This window comes from Taurulus bubalis (genome assembly GCF_910589615.1).
Source record: "Taurulus bubalis genome assembly, chromosome: 18".
NCBI classification, from domain to species: Eukaryota; Metazoa; Chordata; class Actinopteri; order Perciformes; family Cottidae; genus Taurulus; species Taurulus bubalis.
The window spans coordinates 15,508,061-15,530,152 of record NC_136606.1 but is presented as its reverse complement, the minus strand read 5'-3'; the positions used below and the strand labels follow the sequence as shown (position 1 = coordinate 15,530,152).

At 40.6% G+C, this 22,092-nt stretch overlaps 2 protein-coding genes across 2 annotated transcripts in view; one reads left to right on the top strand and one right to left on the bottom strand.

Moving 5' to 3' along the window:
* Positions 1–11,831, top strand: part of abca4a (ATP-binding cassette, sub-family A (ABC1), member 4a) — a gene marked incomplete at its 5' end in the record, with an annotated part of 30,441 nt that extends 18,610 nt beyond the window's left edge. Inside the window, 30 exons of the mRNA XM_079234437.1 lie at positions 26–157; positions 278–417; positions 508–645; positions 1,301–1,479; positions 1,748–1,850; positions 2,317–2,522; positions 2,819–2,873; positions 4,014–4,189; positions 4,469–4,593; positions 4,715–4,813; positions 4,908–5,097; positions 5,314–5,408; positions 5,667–5,699; positions 5,908–6,013; positions 6,125–6,199; positions 6,339–6,508; positions 6,687–6,864; positions 6,949–7,064; positions 7,840–7,987; positions 8,075–8,198; positions 8,574–8,703; positions 8,883–9,003; positions 9,107–9,169; positions 9,267–9,373; positions 9,493–9,634; positions 10,186–10,320; positions 10,457–10,560; positions 10,641–10,733; positions 10,891–11,140; positions 11,582–11,831. Coding sequence (XP_079090563.1) covers positions 26–157; positions 278–417; positions 508–645; positions 1,301–1,479; positions 1,748–1,850; positions 2,317–2,522; positions 2,819–2,873; positions 4,014–4,189; positions 4,469–4,593; positions 4,715–4,813; positions 4,908–5,097; positions 5,314–5,408; positions 5,667–5,699; positions 5,908–6,013; positions 6,125–6,199; positions 6,339–6,508; positions 6,687–6,864; positions 6,949–7,064; positions 7,840–7,987; positions 8,075–8,198; positions 8,574–8,703; positions 8,883–9,003; positions 9,107–9,169; positions 9,267–9,373; positions 9,493–9,634; positions 10,186–10,320; positions 10,457–10,560; positions 10,641–10,733; positions 10,891–11,140; positions 11,582–11,701 — 3,853 coding nt within the window. The 3' untranslated portion in view covers positions 11,702–11,831. The remainder of the gene's footprint in view (positions 1–25; positions 158–277; positions 418–507; positions 646–1,300; positions 1,480–1,747; positions 1,851–2,316; positions 2,523–2,818; positions 2,874–4,013; positions 4,190–4,468; positions 4,594–4,714; positions 4,814–4,907; positions 5,098–5,313; positions 5,409–5,666; positions 5,700–5,907; positions 6,014–6,124; positions 6,200–6,338; positions 6,509–6,686; positions 6,865–6,948; positions 7,065–7,839; positions 7,988–8,074; positions 8,199–8,573; positions 8,704–8,882; positions 9,004–9,106; positions 9,170–9,266; positions 9,374–9,492; positions 9,635–10,185; positions 10,321–10,456; positions 10,561–10,640; positions 10,734–10,890; positions 11,141–11,581) is intronic.
* A 1,730-nt stretch (positions 11,832–13,561) lies between these two features.
* On the bottom strand, positions 13,562–21,790 carry tecrl2a (trans-2,3-enoyl-CoA reductase-like 2a; the record flags this gene model as incomplete). The annotated part of the gene is made up of 13 exons (XM_079234639.1): positions 21,659–21,790; positions 19,174–19,224; positions 18,931–18,982; positions 18,320–18,364; positions 16,656–16,759; positions 16,201–16,316; positions 14,955–15,060; positions 14,592–14,664; positions 14,453–14,496; positions 14,304–14,361; positions 13,910–13,998; positions 13,764–13,809; positions 13,562–13,689 (listed from the first exon to the last, which is right to left on the bottom strand). The coding sequence occupies exons 1-13, from the start codon at positions 21,680–21,682 to the stop codon at positions 13,562–13,564; spliced, it is 936 nt and encodes a 311-aa protein (XP_079090765.1). The 5' UTR covers positions 21,683–21,790.
* Between the last annotated feature and the right edge of the window lie 302 nt (positions 21,791–22,092).

Below are 22,092 nucleotides of genomic sequence, written 5' to 3'. Positions count from 1 at the left end.
CTCTCTTTCTGTCTCCTCGTCTTAGGTCCATCTTGACCGGTATGTTCCCTCCCACCTCAGGGACAGCCACCATCTATGGCAAGGACATCCGCACAGACATGGACAACATCCGTCTGTCTCTGGGAATGTGCCCTCAATACAACACCCTTTTTCAGCAGTACGTAACTCTCCACACAGTGTGATAAAATAACAACAACACACGCTTGCTGTGTATTGTATTAACAATTTGATAGTTACTGAATTATTATTTACCCCTCGTTCTTTTGTTTGCTGTTAGTATGACTGTAGCAGAACATATCCTCTTCTACTCGCTGTTGAAAGGCCGTCCAATAGCGGAGGCCAAAGAGGAGGTGGAGAACATGCTGCAGGATCTAGGTCTTCCTCACAAGAGAGATGAACTGACCCAGAACCTCTCAGGTCTGTAAGGATGCATTTGCATGCCTCCAAAGTGCTCTTAAAATGATTATTATTATTTTTTAAAGCTGGTCCACACCTCATCTAATTCAGGCGGCATGCAGAGGAAGTTATCCGTTGCCTTGGCGTTTGTTGGTGGGGCCAAGGTGGTGATCCTGGATGAGCCCACTTCAGGGGTGGACCCCTACTCCAGGCGCTCCATTTGGGACCTGCTGCTCAAATACCGTGAAGGTGAGACTGAAGGAGGTATAAAACCCTGATGTCATAGTGCTGTGGAGGTCTTGGCCCCTCAGATAGACTTTTTGTGTGTCTTTTCCAATACCAAAAGATAATAAACTGTTTAAGATAGCCAACTTTAACTGTGTTATATTATGATCAATATGAAATTATTATCATAATAATACAGTTAGACGCCAAATGTGTTATGAGTCGACGTGAACCCCATCCATCTGTTAAAAATAAGTAGCAGTTCATACTACTATTGTGTTATTTGTATTATTTAAAATATATTTCAAAGTAGTTAGCTAAAAGGTGTTCTTACCTTCTTATTATGAATTATACTTATTACTTTTAAATCTGCATAGAAACTGATTAGAAGAGATCTGGGTGAACATAATTATAAACACAGCAGCAGTGTAGCTTGATACATGACATGTAGAGATGAGATGATGAACAAACCTGACAGGTTTGCCTAGTCAGGCCAAACATAATTCAACCTGAGTGCTGCACAAAACATCTTTCAAAGCACAACCGTATTATTAGATCTGGATTTAGCTAACACAAATATATATATATTGTCCTAAATCAGAATCATCAAACATCTATCCGTCTTTCATGCGTCTCTATTTACCCGCTCCACATCGCCCCCCTCTGTCCCTCGCTGCAGGGCGCACGGTGATCATGTCCACCCACCACATGGATGAAGCGGACCTGCTCAGTGACAGGGTGGCTATCATCTCTCAGGGGCGCCTCTACTGCTGCGGTTCTCCCATCTTCCTCAAGAACTGTTTTGGCGCTGGCTTCTACCTCACTCTTGTACGGCGAATGAAAGACAATACTCCAAAGGTAGGAACTTGGAGCCTTGTGTGTGTGTGTGTGTTTGTGTGTGTGTTTGTGTGCATTAGGCTTTAAATGGTCCAGCGTGGTAGCTTTAGAAGTGGGATGATGAATTTGGGTTGAAGATGTATGTATTATACTGACATCATTTATTTATTGTCTGGCAAGAAGAGCATATGAAACTGAATTTAGGGATTTGTATGTTAATTAGTCCAGAAATACACAAGTATGTACTGTATATACATATTATGGTTTATGATCACAATTTGTCCTGCAGGCCAGCTGTGATCGTACAGATGATTGCTCCTGTAAATGTTCAAAGTGTTCAAAGTTTAAAGTGGACCAGGAAGAGAGCCAGCCTCAAGACAGAGAGATGGATGGTATGTTCCATTGATGTGTTGTCATCATTTTAGAGATCAATCAGTGTGTTCAGCCAAGCTCATGTCAATCTCCTTAAACTTGTTTTTAGTCTTGTCATCTTCTAAATGAATACCGCAATGGAGCATAATCCCTTTGTATCCTTTGCACTGGATTGTAGTCAGTCTACTTATAGTAGCTGCTGCCATCACACACCTAGACACACCTTACTCACTGTACTACTGTGCTTGATCCACTTGTGGTTTTCGACACTCTGAATTTCCTTTTGAATCGTCACCTGTCAGTTGTCAGATATTCTGTCTTCTTAGCTTCATCTTTTTGTTAATGCTGTTAGTGCGGCTTACTTAACATGTTCAGGATAAGAGAGGTAAAGGGCAGACTATACGATATTAAATTAAACAATCAAAGCCATTAATGAGATGTTGAAGTGGAAGTTAAGCAAAATCATTCCTTACCTCTCTTCTCCAGGTGACATGGAAAGCATCACAGCCCTGATCCACCATCACGTGCCACAGGCTCGTCTCATCGAGACCATTGGCCAGGAGATGACCTACTTGCTGCCAAACCGAAACTTCCAGCCCAGGGCCTACGCTAGCCTCTTCAGGGAGCTGGAGGAAACCCTGGTGGACATCGGCCTCGGCAGCTTTGGTGTGTCCGACACATCGCTGGAGGAGGTGCATGGAAATAATAACACATTCATTGGTAGCAGCTGTAGTAATCATTGGACTGCTTGTATTTAACAACTACACACTGTTGTGATTTATATAGGAACATTTAAAAACAGGTTGTTTCATTTTTAGTGCTAAACAGCAATTTGATAGCCAGGAGAGTTTTATTGGGACAATCTGTCATACAGATACTTCCTGACAGTCACCGTTACAGTGATTAGGCTCCATTTCATGAGGCTTTGTAGTGAAGAGCATCTGTTAATCTTGAATCCTGACACTAAAAATAAGCAATTTCTTTGTAGATTTTCCTAAAGGCCACTGCTAATGGGAATGCAACCAACAGGAAATGTGTACCAGGTAAAAAAAACACAAAGTCTTTGTAGCACTTTTCCTTAACTTGTGTTTCTCGTGCTGTTGATTTGTGTGTCTGAATGTTAAATTGCAGCTCTCGTAGCCCCGTAATGTGTACTACATCCTTTGTATTCTATTCTCTAACTTTCCTAGACAAGAAATCATTGCGACAGATCTGTCGAGCTAGTCTCTGTGGATTCAACAGAGTGGCAGTTGATATGGAACCACCAAAAGGTGACATTCAGCTTTCAGCTAACAGCTCTGGACAAATGCTGCTGTTGTGGGAAAAGCAAATAGATTCCTGTGATTTAAGAGGGTTTACAGCACATTATGCATCATAAAATGAAACCATTTAACCCTCCTTCGTTGATTTAAAAGGATAAGTGACGGTCAACCAAGAAGTAAACAGAATAGTACGACACGTTAGATGAGAAGATCGATACCACTCACATGTCTTCACAGTGAATATGAGGCTACGGCCAGCAGCTGGTTAGCTTTGCCGCCGGCTGTTGGCTGGTATTGTGCTCTCCCTATTCTCAACATAAAACTGTTTGTGTATTGCCAAGTTATTATTTCCAAAACATGCTCTGGCATGTAACACCCTGTAAAGGTACAATGTATCACTTCTGCACTTCTTTCTTTGGTTGTTAACGCTTAAGAGCTGCGGGCAGGCAGATTTTTTTGGTTACCTTTTGTTAGCGCAAGGGTAGCGGTTTTCTCCTGTTTCCAGTCTTTGTGCTAAACTAAGATAACCGGCTGCTGGCACTAGCTTCAAATCTATTGTACAGACATAATGGAATGGAATCATGAATGAGCATATTTCTTGAAATGTCAAACTATTGCTTTCAACCTTCTTTAGTTCATTCCTGAAAACACGTTTGGGCAAAAGTGTTTTTCCCGACAACAGAGAGCTTATGCTTGTGCATTTGAGAGCTGATGTAGGCTTTTCATCATTCACTGGCACACTAGTAAACATGTGAAGAGGATGAACTACATCCCAGAGGCTAGTAGAACACTGCTGGTAAATGCTTTTTGATCGCTGTTCACAGAAGACATGCTTGGCTTGCTGGCTGGCCTCTTTAATCTGGCATGTACACTCCCTGTGCAAGTAAGACTGTGCAACCTGACTTGAGTTGTATATTCCAGAGACAGACGGGGCTTTGCACACCAATGGTCGTGGCCCGTGTGATGTCCCAGAAGGTGATGCAGGCAGGGGATCCCACCAGGTCAGAGGGCTGTGTCTCATCATCAAACAGTTCTTTGCTCTGCTGATCAAGAGGTTGCATCATGCAACACGCTCCTACAAAGACTTCTTTGCCCAGGTAACCTTGCTATAATGTATCAAACCACGGTCTAATGCAGCACTGTCAGTAATCTTAACAGCATTTTATGTTTCAAGTGTTGCTGTTGGGAAAAACTGGAATAAGATCTAAATTTTAAAACTTGGCTAGTTATGGGGTATATTTTTACATAGTTACTTGCCGCACTATATTGCTATTCAGTTTTAGTTGATTATCCAGCTGTTACCTGGGCCTTGATCATATCAGAGTTACATATTTTGTCTGGTTTTTAAATGACAGTTATGTATCTGACGTTGGTAGATTGTGCTGCCAGCCAGTTTTGTTTTCCTGGCCCTGACCTTCACACTGATCGTTCCACCTTTCGGAGAGTATCAAAGCCTGACTCTCAGTCCCTGGATGTATGGGAAACAGTATACCTTCTTCAGGTGGGAATAATCAACACTATTTAGCTGTTATTTGGAGACTTGCCAGTTTATCAGTACAATACTTTCCATTGAATTGGACAAAAACATTTCCAGATACACTTTCTGATTTTGTCCATTGCAGTAATGAGCGTCCTATGGATGCTCAGATGAGATACTTTGGTAAGGTGCTGTTGGACAAGCCTGGCTTCGGGACTCGTTGCATGGTGGATGAACCACTGGAGTGAGTATCCTTCACAAATTTAGATATGTTTTTACTCAGTAAATGCTTTGTGCTGTCTTGTTTAACTGCATCAGTAATTTTCTCCCACCGGTAGAGATTTCCCATGCAACAACATCACCACACAGTGGGAGATGCCCCTGGTAAACCCTGTCCTGATAGACATGCTGGCCAGCCAAACATGGAACGTCCTCCAACCGTCTCCAGACTGCCAGTGCAGCACACCCAGGAAACTCACCATGCTCCCTGTGTGTCCTGCAGGAGCTGGAGGCCTGCCACCTCCACAGGTGGGTGGTTGGCTTACTAACATTTAACACACACACACACACACACACACACACACACACACACACACACACACACACACACACACACACACACACACACACACACACACACACACACACACAATATTGTGTATTGTGCATTGACCTCTGTTTCTGAAATCATACATATGGACGAGTTCATATTAAATACACACTGTGTGTTATTTTGTGTATTAGAGGATCCAGTCAACAGGAGATGTTCTCATGGACCTAACAGGGAGAAACATCTCTGACTACCTGGTGAAGACCTACCCCAGCCTCATCAGAATCAGGTATGAGATTCTGCACACCAATTCAAAAGAACCAAAAAGTTAATAAGTTCATCAAAAATCATCAATTTACTGTAGATTCTCTCTTACATGTTGATCTTAACTTTTAGTTGAAATAAATTATAGATGCTTAAAAGTGAAAACTATAATTATATTACATCTAAGGTTTATACAAGATGTGTATATGTAATACAAAAATGTAGAGTATTGTTAATGTAAAAGTCATTTCCTTTTTTTAATTTAAATGTTATTCTCTTTCAGCTTAAAGAGCAAATATTGGGTGAACGAACAAAGGTAATTTCACATATTAACTCCTTTATTGCCGGATTACAGTTAGATCCAAATCTTATTAGCATTGTGAAGTATATTACATAAAAGGATATGTTATGTGTAGTGGTGCAGTTCTCCCTCTAGTGGTTGTTATGGTCTGGTACAACTTTGAGTAGCTGGAGTTACAGTAAAGCGCTGTAGATGTCAGCAGTATTTTCCCTGTGATGTCCAGGTATGGAGGTATATCAGTGGGAGGACAGCTTCCTGTGTTAGAGGTGCAGCCCAAGACCCTTCAGGATCTAGCAGCACAGCTTGGACGACTGCTCAATGTTACTGGGGTATGGCTTTAAAATGCAAAATCTATAAAAAAAATCCAGGCCTCTGTTTGTTCATCACCGGGCTTTTCTGTGATTTCTTTTTGTAATTGGGCCTTCAATTTTTGCTCGCAGGGCAATTACTCCAAACGAACACTGAAGGACATAGGGACATTCCTCAGGTACATGGAGACTCAAGACAGTGTCAAGGTCAGTCCAATAAAGCCTCACCATCAGGATGAAACCTTCATCCCTGTGATCCACCTGCCTCATTGACTGTCCGAAGTAAATGCTATAGTTAATGGATGCCTATAGATGTTTATGTTATACACATTATATATGCACACAGGTGTGGTACAACAATAAGGGCTGGCATGCCATGGTTTCTTTCATGAATGTGGCCAACAACGCCATCCTGCGTGCAAACCTGCCCAAAGGAGCCAACCTGGACGAATATGGAATCACTGCCATCAACCACCCTCTCAACCTCACCAAAGAGCAGCTCTCTGAGATCACTGTGTGAGTGACCAATGGCTGGACATGTGTCCAATTACATTTCAAAGTCTGAAACGTTTCTAGAAGTTTGCAAGGAGTTTATAATAAGAAGAGTCACCAGGTTGTGACACTAGAACAGCTTCTAGTGATCCACTCAGGTTTTCTTATCATTTATTTAAATGTTCCTCTGTCCTTTCCCCAGCCTGACCACTTCAGTGGATGCAGTGGTGGCCATCTGTGTCATCTTTGCCATGTCCTTCGTTCCAGCCAGCTTTGTCCTGTATTTGATTAAGGAGAGGGTCACCCAGGCCAAACACCTGCAGTTTGTCAGTGGCGTCAGTCCATTGGTTTACTGGATGGCCAACTTTCTCTGGGACATGGTACAGTGACACTATTCTAACTAACCCTCATGTCACTAGGCTTTCTGCTCTTCATGAACATTGTTTTTATTGTTGTTTCTCCAGTTGAATTACTCCATCAGTGCAGCGATGGTGGTGGAAATATTCATCTTTTTTGATAAGAAGTGCTATACCTCTCCAACCAACCTCCAACCACTTATTTCTCTGCTCATGCTTTATGGGTAGGTTTTCTTTGTTGTCATTAATTCTTCTTTTTTTTTCCAACAACAAAGGATGTACAATGAGCGCCAAACTAAAAAGCTGAATCAAAATGTTCCAGCCTAGCTTCTGCTTTGACACTGGCAATAACCTTTGCCAATAAATATTGCATGTTTTGTGACAATATGCAATACTTTCACATTCTTGTCATCTTTGTCAGCTTAACTGGGTCTGTTCTATTTTGAATTATTGACAAAATCCAGAACAAATGATCTTTCCATTTAAATTAAGCCGAATGCTTGAACTGATTCTACAACAACTGGCTGATTTTTACAATGCGGTAATGCAGGATGTATTGTCCTTTTTCATTCTGATCCCACAATAAACAGCTATTTGGCTGGTTTGAATACACATGCCACTGGTTTTTCAGATTTTCAGATGCCTCCCTTAGAAGATACTTTTCATCATCCATCCTGAATGTGAGCTACTGTCATCACCGGATTGTTGTTGCACTCCTATGGGTCAAGTTCACTCCAAAGCTGACGCTAGCTACTGACCCACTCAGCCCAGTGCTTGCAACAGTCAAAATATCAACTATAAAATCTCTACTTTCTCACTGCACATGGATATTTATACATATTACAGCATGTGCATCCTGTTCCTACCCCTCCAGTAATGCACAGAGCTGGTTTGCAAAAAACAAGTTTGTCTCATGTATCACTGTGTAGTCAATCAGTGGTGTCTGGTGTTTGATCATCATGCTTAACTGAGGCTCTTTTTGATCTATTTCTCTTTCAGATGGTCTGTGACACCCATGATGTACCCCATGTCCTTCATATTCAGTGTCCCCAGCACAGCCTACGTCTCTTTGTCATGTATCAACCTCTTCATTGGCATCAACAGTAGTGCCCTCACCTTCATCCTGGACCTTTTTGAGAGCACCACAGTAAGACCACAGGGCTTGGCTCTGTAAATCCCATCTCCCATGCATCTTCCATATCACCATATCGTCCTAATTTGGATTTCTGTCCAGGCTCTGTACAAGTTCAACCAGCTGTTAAAGTCTGTGCTGCTCATCTTCCCCCATTACTGCCTGGGCCGAGGTCTCATTGATATGGCCATGAACCAGGCTGTGACTGATATCTACGCTCGCTTTGGTAAGTACACACAGCAGCTTGTCCACCTCACAGACCAGCCTCCAGTGCCACCATCTCAACGCTCCAAATGAATGTTGGTCAATGGCTGCATCAGACATATGATTGCTTATACATGTGCCATCAAGGCCCATGCCAACTGCAGAGTTGTAACAAACTCAAGACTCCACTGTTGCACAAAATGCTCTGCAACCGTTTCGGTAACAGTGAAAAATAACTCTCGGAAGTTGAAAGGACTAAATATGAATTATAGCAAGACAATTACAATCACCGATTTGAGTGACAACTATATTCAAGATTCTGATTCTACAGTGACTGCATTCTGTAAATGTAAAAGTGTGAAAGCGTGACTGAAAGGTATGTTATGTGTTTCATCAGGTGAGGACTACAGACCAGACCCCTATAACTGGGACTTTATTGGGAAGAACCTATTCTGCATGGCTGTTGAGGGATTTGTCTATTTCTTCCTTAACATTTTGTTCCAGTATCACTTCTTCATGGATCACTGGTAAGTGTAGTCGTGCTTGCATTAAGAAACATCATTTGCCAGATGTACTGAAGTAATTGCTCCTAAAACATTACAATGTGTGTAATAAAATTCCCAGATAACCCATTCTTAATGGCATGTGACTGCTGCATAGAATGACTAGAAGTTGATTTACTGAATTAATTTTTTTCTATTGGCAGGATATCAGATCGCCCAAAGCCTCCTATTTTGGAAGAAGATGTAGATGTGGCAGAGGAAAGAAAGCGACTCCATAGGAGTGAAAAAACAAACGACATTTTACGCATTCGAGACCTGTCCAAGGTGAGACATTTTTCTTTTAGACCAAAGGCTAAAATTGATGGTCAAAAAAAAGATTTCACATTCAAAAATGTACTTCCATTTTGTTTTCATCCTGCTTTGCTAGACATACTCAGGAACACTCAGCCCTGCAGTGGACCGAATCTGTGTTGCAGTATCACCTGGAGAGGTTTGTGTGGTTAAGCCGATACAATTTACTCCACAGAGGAAGCATTCTGGTCACTTGATTGTTCATCGGTCATGTTTCCTCTCCTTACCCTCTGCAGTGCTTTGGTCTACTGGGAGTGAATGGAGCAGGGAAGACCACAACATTTAAAATGTTGACTGGAGACATTGATGTCACCTCAGGAGAGGCCTCAGTCGCTGGTTACAGGTTAGTAATATATTGTTTTTACAAATAGCAATTAACAAATATGTAATTTGATAGACATTTTGAGGCTTGTAATCCGCATTCTCTTTGTTTAATGCAAGTGTTTTCCCCTACATCTTCAGCGTTTTATCCAACATCCTGGACGTCCACCAGAACATGGGATACTGCCCACAGTTTGATGCTTTAGATGAGCTGCTGACAGGTAGAGAACATCTGCACCTCTATGCTCGCCTCCGTGGAGTTCCTGAGTTGGAGATCAGCCGGGTGAGATGCAGCTTTAGCCAGCAAATAAATCATTTAAAACTGGTCCTAACAGTTGTACAGAGCACTGTGTAAATATACATGAGTGTATCGTATATATAATGTTTGTGCGTAAAATGAACATAGTCCACAAGCCTAACTTTTTAGCCATCGTGCACTGTTTGTGATTATGTCAATTAAAAAACAAAGACAACTGAAATAGATGATATTTATGTTTGCATTGCAAGCAGAGTAAAGTAGCACACCCTTTCACTGTAAGCATTAGGGAAAAATGAGCCAGTCTGATAAAGAGAGGAGCGTAGTGATGCAATTAAAGGAGCAATATCATTTCAATAATGCCAACATTTGGACAGAGTAGAGATACCAGCAACCAGGCACTATTTTCAGATAATTATAATGTAATCCTGAATGCAACAAGTTCAGGTAGAAACTCTGTAATTTTTGGAAACTACACAGTGTGCCTTGTGTCATCTCTATCTATAAACCTGACACATTTAGTTTGATGTAATCATAACAGGAGGCACTGACAGAATCCTCCTTATGCTCATGATCAGGTTGCAGAGTGGGCCATCCAGAAGCTGGGTCTGTCCGAGTATGCAGGCCAAAGCGTTGGGACCTACAGTGGAGGCAACAAGAGGAAACTCTCCACAGCCATCGCCATGATAGGCTGCCCTGCACTAGTGCTGCTGGTGAGGCGCTCGCTTATCACAGTGCTTGGTTTGGATTAGAGACTTAGGATGGGAAACACTGATAGGTGATAGACAAGATCCTCAATGTTTCTGTGTGTATGTTAATGTCTTCGTTGTTACTTTTGCTGTGTGTTAGGATGAGCCCACTACAGGTATGGACCCTCTCTCCAGACGCTTCCTGTGGAACTCCATCATGAGTGTTATCCAGGATAGACGAGCTGTGGTCCTCACCTCACACAGGTAAACTATCCAGTGTGGGTGTTTGGCTTTGTGTGTGCACGCATATTTACGAGCTCTAATTTCACTATCTGCGTTTACAGTATGGAGGAATGTGAGGCGCTGTGTACCCGCTTAGCGATTATGGTTAATGGATCCTTTAAGTGTTTGGGAACCATTCAGCATCTTAAGTACAAGTAAGGGATTTCACTTCGTCCCATATCATGTATCACATTTCTAAATATATTAAAATTTCTAAACATTCATGCAACAATTAAACATAAATCCAAGCATTCTACGAAACAGCCAATCTTTGATTTTTTCTTCTTTTGTCTCGCATCAATGTTACTGCAGGTTTGGTGATGGCTATGTGGTGACCATGAAGATCAGGGCAGCTAAGCCCGGGTGCGCTCCAGATCTGAACTCTGCCGAAGCCTTCATGGAGAGCACCTTCCCTGGCTGCATCCAGAGCGAGAAACACTACAACACTCTACAGTACAAGATCTCCTCCTCCTCCCTGGGGAGGATCTTTCAAATGGTCCTGGCTAACAAAGACGAGCTCAAAATAGAGGACTACTCAGTGTCACAGACTACTCTTGATCAGGTGAATGAGTAAAGGAAAACATGACGGATTAAATAATGGGATTTTAACAGGGGTTTACATTTATTCCTTTCACGTTTCTTTCAGGATGATCAAATGACTCAGAACCAGTCAAATTGTGAATAATTTAAAAATCTTTGAATATTTCTCACTGAAGCTTCAAAGCCCCCAAAATGGTTTTAGGTACAGTCCTATAGTGTAATAGTTGTATAAGTTGTAAAGTTGTCATAAAATGTCATTAAAAAGTCATAGTATAGTACCATAACAATATTGTAGTATATTTTATGTTTTTAAAATGTAGTAAAGTAAATAATACAAATGTATCATTCAAAAGTCAGACAGTATATCATAAAGTTATAGTATAATATTTCATAAATGATATATTATATCATATAAATATTATAGTATAACTTGATCCTAATGTTTCTATGTACTTACTTGTAGGTTTTTGTGAATTTCGCCAAGCAACAGTCAAGAGAGGATGACATCATTGTGTTGCATCCAAAAGCTGCTGGGGCACAGCGGTGTATTGAAGCCAAACCCTTCAAGTCTTTGGAGAAGTAAGCGTATCTCAGTGAGCCCAATTGGAAGACTTTCTTTGGTTTTCATTTCCTTTTAGAAGCCGCTGTGTAAAGAATGCGCCCTATGTTCATGCATGTGTGCTTCCAAGGACTAAAGGTTAGTTGGCAGAACTTTCTCCTCAACTGAGACAAAGTAGAAGAGTCTCTGGAGTGACATCATGAAGTCCTGCCTGGTTGAGTCAAGCGACTGGTGCATGATCAGTGTGGGGATCCTAAAAACACAGAAGATGAATCGGTTTTCTCATCTGCAATTGGAGGAGCCTTTGGAAAGGGTCTTTGTAGATCTATCGTGCGGTGTTAAGATTTGAAATGCAGTCTGTGAATGAGTCAGCCCTGTAAATGGGACATGACACATGTCGTGTTTGACGGATGATTCGACACGTCGCAATACTTTGCTTTTCCAGTAAATGGGGTGAGTGGGCTTTGAATTTGGAAAGTGTGGAGCATTTATGTGCCTGCTGCATGTTCCACGTTCTGCTCACCTTGTTGCAAACTAAATGAAACGGCTTGAGATTTATGACCAGGACCATGACTTTGATTGATGACATGTCAAAAAGGTTATATATCGGAATGTGAAGAAAGCATTGGTCCTGTGTAATTTTTGCTTCAGATGCCAAGCAAGATAATCCTTTTTTGCCTTCTGTAGATATGTGTAATAAGCACTCGGAGAAGCATAGCCGTAGCACTTTATTGAGGCAGCTTTAACTGAAGCTTCATAATTCTTATACGAAGATGTTCTGCTAGTGCAATATAAATAATTATTTTTACAAAGTCCTCTTGCTGCTATGGAATCATTTTGATATTGTGTGATATTTTCTTGCCACCAATGTCTTTGCGCTTAATTATACACTGTCTTCATTCCACCAGCACCTGGTGTCAATAGAGGAACTCTCAAAAGTGATGTTTCTGAGAGGGGTATCATGTCAAATAAAGTACAAATGTTCTGTAAGATGTGGGCCTTTCCACCCCCAGACATTCAGTTTGATTTGTTTTACAGGAAAATAGCTCGAGATTATTCGCATGTGTACAAAACAGTCTTTGACAGTTTAATACAACCTGAGATTAGACAGTAAGGGCTGGAAAACAACAGCAATTATCACTGAGTATTTGATAAGCCCTCTACACATTAATGACAGATGTTACACTTCTACAGTATAGTTTCCTTTTCTCTGAAGAACACAATCTGATGTACAGTGAAGAAGCTTAATTGCATAATGAAATGTCTGCTTTATCAGCTTACCTCCTGAGAGCATTAAAGTGATGTTGCACTCTCAAATGGATGCCATGACACTTTTCATTCAAGTCTGCTTGTTTGCTTGGACAGGCACTTTATTATGAGCTGGAGTATGTTTTATTTCTTTCACTTAACCAGAAAAGTTTGTCAGTGCTGTAAGCATTCATCATCAAAAAGAAGTGGTACAACCAGCGGGTCAATAAACCAGCTTGCAAATGAGAACTATGCACTTGTTTAAATAAGGGTTGCTAAGATGCTGAGGTGCCATTTTTAACCTTAAGTCAAGTCCTGAAAATATTAAAAAAAAACAATGGGTAACCAATGTTTACACAAAATATGCTATAGCAGCCATGAATCTAATGTCATGAACTTCAAATCACAATGCCAAATCAAACTAAGACCCTAAGAAACTAAGACCCATATGTTTAAATACTCCAGTATATTGCTATAATATTATCACTCCCATTTCCACTCCTTTCCGTTCATAGAACAAAACTTGGCATCATGCTGGCCCGAGCAGCAGCAAACCTCTTTGTTTGAGTGAAAAACACTAGTGGCGAGTGGATATGCACTCGCCATATGCTCCAGTAGTTCATGTTTTGTTCTCTATCAGAGAATCAGCGGGATAATGGCCATCCGGAGGCTTGGATAGTCCTTGAACTCTCTGCTGTAGGCTCTGTGCTTCCCTTTGGCCCAGATGGTCATCTGAATGAACCCCAGTAATGTGTAAAACGCCACTGGAATACAAGCCATTGAAGTTTTAGAACAAACACATTTCAGACATTTACAGAAAGTAATGTGCTGTACATACCTGGCAGACACTGGGTCATAATGGAAAAGCCAACCCAAGCTCCAACCTGCGGTTTGTGTCAAATATACAGGGAGGCAGAGAGGTAAACAAACAAGTATGGTTGACATGCATTGTCATGATGAATTACTATAAAAGCTTTCTATTACCTCGTACGTGTAATTTGGACAGGATACAAAGAAAAATAGCCACGTGAAGGGGTTCCTTGTTGGCTCAGGAAACCGTCTGCCCCTGAATCCTGAGAAAGGATTTTGTGAAAAATGTATGATTAAGTTATTAATAATAACACTTTAAATGAGTAGTTCTTATAATGTCGAAAATACATTGTATACACCCATATCATCCATGTTTCCATGATGGATCAACCAAAATAGTGTTAGCATGGAGTTCTGAGCAAATTATCAAATGGGAACAAGTGCATGGTTTAAGATGGTTTTATTTATTGTATCACACAGCATCGAAACTGATCGATTGGACAATGTCTTCAAAACGTGGTGTATTCCTCCTTTAAGTAGGGTGGAAGTAAACAGAATAACAACTCACCCTCCCCTCTGAGATTATTAAGAGTCAAGTGAATGGAGAAGTTTCCCAGCTCACACATCTGGATCAGAAATAAGCATTTCACACCACACTGTCATACGTGCACGTGTACTTAATGTATGTTGGTCCTGAGTGAATACCACGATACGTACCACAAATAGGACTAAAGCATAGTTGACTTGTAGTACTCCATATGCTGTGAGGAGAGATTGACTGGTGTCGATAAGCTGCAGAAAATTGTGTGAGTGTGTATGTGTGTGTGTGTGTGTGTGTACACATAGGTTGACTTACATGGAGGTGTGTATAGAGGGTGGTTGATATAGTAGGCCAACCAAGCTGAGAAACCCCAGTAATAAACACAATTCTGAGAGGAAACAAACAGACGTGTGAATATATGAAAATTACAAAAAATATGAATTACATGATGAACAACGAATTAAAATGTTCTTACTTTGATTTAATTTCTACTTTTGAACTCCAAAAGTCAAACAAAATAGAAGACCTACAATAACTCTCCTCATCAGGACACTGCACTGAGACTGCAGCACTCTGCACTACCACAATAGCTTGCATGGGACAGGGAATAGGGGTTACACATTGAGAAAGAGGAGAGCACATGATCAGAGGCTCTTCTTTTCAAGGGCATGTCCTCACCCTGACTATTGTCCCGAGAGGCATGGTCCCATGGGAGAAACGATGCACAAAGATAGTCTCTATCAACCTCTTCATATAGTGGAAGGTGTGACAGGCAAAGGCTAGTCTGAGAGACAGAGAGGTGAGGATGAGGTCGGAAGTAGAAGTATGAACACTTAACTCAGGCGCTTACATTCTTGTGTGCAACTTCACCACAATATTTTATGCAGTCGATTTCAAACTTGAAATGAGAAAAGATTCAATTTAAATGATCCATGAGTGACAGAGTGGGTCACAGCAGCGACAAAACATTTGTGATTCAGCAAAGAACGTGGTGCAACCTACAGTAAATAATAGAACACACTGGGATAATATAAACACACTCAGCTAGATGCAACACTACAATATGACACACTATAAAATATGTCAAAACAAACAAACAAACAAAAAGGGATGGCAATAGTTAAAACTCCTTTTTCTTAAGGTTTCCTTGAGGTAGGCTACTACAACAAAGGACAAACCCCGAGGGAGAGTGGGGATCGATGAGCACATCAACATGAATAAAAGAGATCGTCTAAACCCTCCTGTAACAGCAGAATCAAATATTGATTTATTTTTCAAAAGTTGTATTATCTCATGTCAGTGTAGATGGATATACTGACATGAGATAATACAATTAGTTTTCAGATGCCGATTTAATTTTACTGAGACCTTACTCCACAATAGATGTAATTTCACGTGCAGTGAAGCATGCAGTAAAAAAACAAAACACAACATATAAGACTTAATGAAGACTAATTATTAAAGAATAGGTCCACTTTTTGGACCATCATTCCCCTTTAGAGAATTAGAAAAGAAAATTGATAGCACTTTCATGTCTGTATGATACATATGAAGATACAGCAAAGACTGGAAACAGGGACAGACTGGCTCTGTGCAGAGGAAACCAAAATCTGCCTGTAAGCACCTCTAAAGCTCACTAATGTACATGTTATCTCATTTATTTAATATGCACAAAAAAGTGTTGCTGTTTTCTGCTGGTCCTGTACCAGACTAGTTGTTAGCTAGCCATGCTAGCTCTTTACCCTCGTTTCCAGTCTATCTGCTAAACTTAAGCTAAGCTAACCGGCTACGAGAGTGGTATCAATCTTCTCATCTATCCTGACAAGAAAGTGAACATGCATATTTTCTAAACACATGGAACTATTTCTTTAAGTGTGGTTATTTTAAACCTGCGCTGTAGCTGGAAGTCTATTTGATCACTTACCTGACGACAGGATGAGGACTGGAGGTAAAGGCATACTTGTGTGAGTAAATGCACGGGACTCGGAAATAGAAGAGGAGGTAGGTGACAAGTGGCCCAATGCACTCAGCAAGAAACACCTGGAAACAAGGGCAGAGAAAAAGTTAACACTAAATACGATCTTAGTGCCATAAAACAAAATTGATTCAGCATGAATTTATTTAAATTTTTCTCTCCATGACACCTTCCGGGATCTGTACCCTTTACTTAAATTTGTATACCTTAAGATATCTTGAAACAATGATGAATCGCTTGAGTTACACATGTATACTAGTCGTGTCACTACAAACAAGAAATCAGCCAACTGCTCCAGGAATAAACTACCCCAATATCAGCTGACTTTAAGTACAGTGCCAGACACAGATCTCTTTGTTCAGCTTTCTCAGTTCATCGTTAATATTTGGGTGTTCTCTTCTTACCATGGTCCAACCTAACTGTGGGCCAAGATCTCTGAAGTACATCGTGGCAGTCGTCCCAACAGGTAGATTCTGTAAGACTTCCTCGTCTCTGAGGGATTTTTCCTCTAAAAAGGAAGAAGAAAAAGAGCACTGGCAAAGATTGTATTTACAAATTCAACTTTAACAGAAATTGTATCTTAAATAGTTATGCTATTGTCTTTAGACTAACACACTTTGTAGAATTAAGAAATCACCATATTGATTGAATTCACAAGAGAATACAATATAATGTAACTTCATTATAAAGATGTACATTTAAGCAGTTGTGTGAAAGCATAGCGGATTAAACTTAGTGTTTCTAATGAAAGTGTGATCAGTTTTCCAGCACATGTTTTTTCTACCTGCAGCTCAGAGGGGCATGGCCGCAGATAATATATTGTGCTAATTGGATGACATTTTTAGAATATCATCAGGAGGGAACTGGCCCAGATGGCTTTTAACCAAAGTCTGTGCTTTTTTTATTGACACTCAGAGTCTATTCAAAGCCCTGCAACATCATTCCCCCGTGCTAGGCCTCTCTTAATGTACGTAATGTGCTGCATTTACTGTTTTAATTTGGCTAAAATTAATGGAAAAAAACGATGAACATCAAGCAGGAAGAACAGGCAGAGGCTCCACAGTGATGGTGGCTATGTAAAGATGTGGGGCGCTTTTTAAGGCATTTGCTCCATTCCTGAGTGAAGGTCATTGCAAATGTTATTGAACATTCTCTGTGATTTCATTTCAAAATATTCCATTTAATTCACCTATTAATCACATCTAGGTTGTTCAAGATGTCATCAATATTAGGCTTGTGGAATCATGCGGCCTGAGATTCATAGGATGCATTTTTTCCAGTAACAGCAGTCGCTTTGCTGGTCATGCATGTCTCTTCTGAACTACGCTGCGCTGTATGAAGCTGAACATGTCTCATGCCACAAAGTGCATCAGTGTCCCGTGATGAAACAGCAAGGCTTTGTCCGGTGGGACATTTCTACTTCTCTGTTTAATTTCTGCACACCTTTTTCACAATCGACTCTTTTTAATAACAAAAGCTTCCCGGTCCCTTGTCCATTCGTATTCTAAACCTAATGCCGGTGTTTACTTCAGGTTTGCTGTCTAATGATGATGCAGCTGCATCGAAACACGTTTTGTTGCACAAGACATTTCCAGCTGCGTTTTGCAGAAAAAAAAATCTTAACATCAGAATTGCTTTTAAGTCAAAGTTTAAAAACACTAAAACTGTAAACTATAAACAAGATCTTGGAATCGTGATGCTAAATCCCATTACGGGACTACAACAGAATGATATTCCCACACAATAGATTGTCCTATTTTGATGAAATAAATAAAAGCCCAAAAAACAAAACATAAACTCTAAATAATATCAAGTTGAACACTTCCCCTTTTCTTTTTGTACAAAGCATCAAACACTGAATGGTAAATATATATACGAATGCTGTCTGCAGTTTACTGATACCACCATAAAGTATTTGTGGCTGATGAATTCTAAATTGTTCAGTATTAAACGTAAACAGCTAACACCCACTGCAATTTGGAGCCATGTTGCTCAGAGCAGCTTCAATGTTGTTGATGCTGCACTAGTACAAACACATACAGGACATGATCACAATATGGCTACTTACTGGCATCGAGCATCAGGGCCTGTCTTGCTGGATACCAGTGAGGATCTGAGCAGAACACACACACACACACGCACACGCACTACAGGGTTGGATAGAGCTGGCATTGCACACACAGATTTTGGCCTCAAGCCCGATAATAATTGATCAGAGACGAAAAAACGTTGAGCTCTGCTGCTCTGATTAAATCTGATGGCCTCGGGCTTGGCAAACATTTGGTGACATTTCTGACCAGACACACACACTGGTGCCAGAACCACTGCAGGCTTTACAGGAGTAGACAAGAAATAGTTTTGAAGAGGACCTCTCTATCGGGTTGTGTGATATGATATATTGCAAGATGATTCACGCCTGGCAAGTTTGTCAATTGGATCACAGAACCCAAATAAATGTGTAAGAAAGAATACAAAATACAATAAAATACAATACAATATCAATTGATATCTTGGATAATGAGCTAACTTTACACATCCGTCAAGTTTTATACAAGTGCACCAGAGTACTTTACAAGATGTTTTTACTGCCACTATCGGGATCTAGGTAAAACATAAGGCCAGCAAAACAAAAAAACACTGAACCATATATTATAGAACCAGAAACCTATGAACACTCACATGATTTGTGAAAGAGGCTCTTGATGTCTCCTATTGTTGAATGGGGATCCACCTGAATGGGATACCAAATATTAAACATGAACCCTGTGATCAGTGAAGACGTTGACATTGTTTCATGATGTGTTAATGAGAGTTGCAAGCTGATGAAGAATATATATTGTTGTAAATATTTTTTCCCACCTCAAGGCTACCTGAGGAGAAACCAAAGGGTAAAAGTGTAGCCATGGCAATATGTCAGCATACCTTATCTAAAAAACAAAGCTGCTCTTTGCTCTTGGCATCCAGGACCCTCACCTGAAGAAAACACAAGATGCACAACAGGTAGTAGATTTCACACAAAAGTTCAAGTGATTTTCATTCATGCTTCAGATTCATTCACAGACAATTCAGAATGTGGTATTGCAATAGATCTGTGCAGATCTGTGCGCCTCCACAACAAAGCTACAGGCAGCAAACGCTTGACCTACTTTCCCTTTGCTCTCAGAATAAGTTGTAAAGAGTGTGCCAATCCATTACCACTGGAAGTATGTAAATAGTATCTCCATCACACAATATTTTTATACATCTGAGCTGATTTATACAATCAGTTTTTCTCATCATCTCTAATAAAGCCTCCATATGTTAAAACACAAACTTTTATGACATTGATACAACTATTTCAATAAAGATCTAATTTTGCTACTTAAGAACGTACATGGTTTGAACTACATGTTACCTACATATCGACTGTTTTTTAGACTGCTTCTCTTGCAAGAGCAAGCAACAGGGATTATTGGAAACGTGGTCTCAATTTAAAAAACTCTTAATTAAAATCACAGCCCCTTTAAATGCAATATGGACAACTGGAAAGAAAATTGGTCCCTGCATGAAATACTTGTTTCTAAAAGAAATACGATTCCTCACTATTCTCGAATCAATCACAGAAATATGAATGAAATATGATATGGCTAAGCACAGCTGACACTTTTCTCAGTGGCCCCACTGCCAATGGTGTCCAGTTCCCCTGACCAAGTACAGTAATCTCCATATGAGTGATGGGGCTGTTTGAGTCTGGGAGGTAAAAAAGGATTTGTGTTGTCCTGCTGCTCTCTTGCACACATCGTTTTCATCTTAATTAGACCATATCAGTGGTGATGTACAGCATATGCAAGGAGGATGGTGGGTGGCGGCCCACAATTTGCCCTGAAAGCACTCCATACTGTGCTGCTCAGCAGAGCTGTCCTAGCTAAATTGGTTCCCTTACTGGACACTACAGTGTAATAACCCGCTAATGGATACCTAAAGATTTGCTGAGTGCACAGTTAGAGAGTGAGAGAGAGTGAGTGAGTGAGAGAGAGAGAGAGAGAGAGAGAGAGAGAGAGAGAGAGAGAGAGAGAGAGAGAGAGAGAGAGAGAGCGAGACCGCTCTATATCATCTGTTTGCATTGCAAAAAACACAAGTTTGGGAAGTAATTTTATCTTGTGCCAGGATTAATTTTTACAATATTCTGCTCATTAATTATTTATTGATTCTGAAAAATGCCCTATATTGCACCTATAGATTTGAAATATAAGCAAGACATCTTGGTACTCTTCGCGGTGTCTTTCCCATGCTGAGGGCTCAGTAAAGGGCATCCTGGGAGACGGGTTTGTTTTGCTCCCCATCCTTAACCTTCCCGACTGCATTCGAGAGGCACATGTTGATGCATCTGCGTGTTCCCGGAGAGCATCAAGGGTGTCATTAGGGCTGTGTGTTGTAAAGCGGTGTGCACTCGGTTGTGCTGTGCCCTTGTAAATCTGACTATCAGACGCCCCTGTCCTCCCTTGGGAACACAGGGCACTGCTGACAGCATATAACAGATCAGGTCATACATAACATGCATACGTGCTTATGAGGGATTTGTGTAGGTGAGGGGGATTTCTAAATGTTTTCTCAAATGCTTAATGCTAAACCTTGAAAAGTTCTTGCTTGTCTTGAAAAGCATAGTGCTAATATTGAGGCAGAGCAAGGGTTAAAACAATACTTTGACATTTTAGAAAATACATATAGCCTATTCATTGGAGAGTTCGATGAGAAGATCAGACATGCATGGCCTCAATTTTCTCATTTAAACTTATGGGACTTATCAGGCTTTGGAAACATAACTCTCTCTCATAATCTAAATATTTGCTAATTTGGCACGCAACCTTTATATGACAGTTACTGAGAGCATGGCACACATCCCAGAGCATTTGGTAAATTAGCTTGAATCAAGTGTGTCTTGTCTACTTCTCAATTCGTAGGCTACTCACAAGGCCCTGTGACAGACTCAGTTTTATTTACTCTGACACAGAAATGTATCCTAAGGCTGCTGAGCAGAGGGATCGCTCCTCTTATAGCATTACAAGTCACGATTGTTAGCTCTTAACTGCAAGTAACCCTCCATGTGCTAAGAGAATCAACATGTGGTAGTTTGTCAGCTGGACAGGTATTCATTGAGAAAAAATAAATGATGCTCCACCAGCACATTGCTGGAACAGTGTTTGAAAAAAATCCCACCTCAACCTCAATTATTATTGCAACCTTATTAATTATTTCCCAAATTCTGCTTGATCTCTACCAAATGTTGCTCAAAGTGACTGTCATGCTTGAGCGAGGCCCTGTGAAGCAAAGTAAGCTAACACTTTAAATCATCTATTAGAAAGTGGCAATTAAAAGTTTCACTTCATTTAAATGCATCCTGCGGCACTAAACTTACATTTAGACTTACCTCAAAAAAGGTGGTCCGACTCATGGCGGTGGATTATTATTATATCCTCTATGTACAGGGTGAAAAAATGAAAAAGAATGACCTCAAACATCAGTACGCAAACACAACACACACACGCACATACAGACACTCACTCCTCGCACACATACTGAAGTAGTTCCTCTCCTATCGAGGACAATCACTGGACTGACCCCTTATTCTTCCCAGCCTTCTTTCCCCCCTCTCTCTCTCTCTCTCTCTCTCTCTCTCTCTCTCTCTCTCTTTCTCTCTTCTCAGAGACAGTGCTGGGACACAGAATCACCAGAGGCACTCCAGAAACCATGCCCGTGTTCTCCCCCACTGCTTCTCTTTCCTGCTGCTTTCTCCTATCTATTTTTTATCTTTGGAGAAAAGCACTTGGCAGAGTCCAACTCAGCTCAAGTAAGCAGATTTCT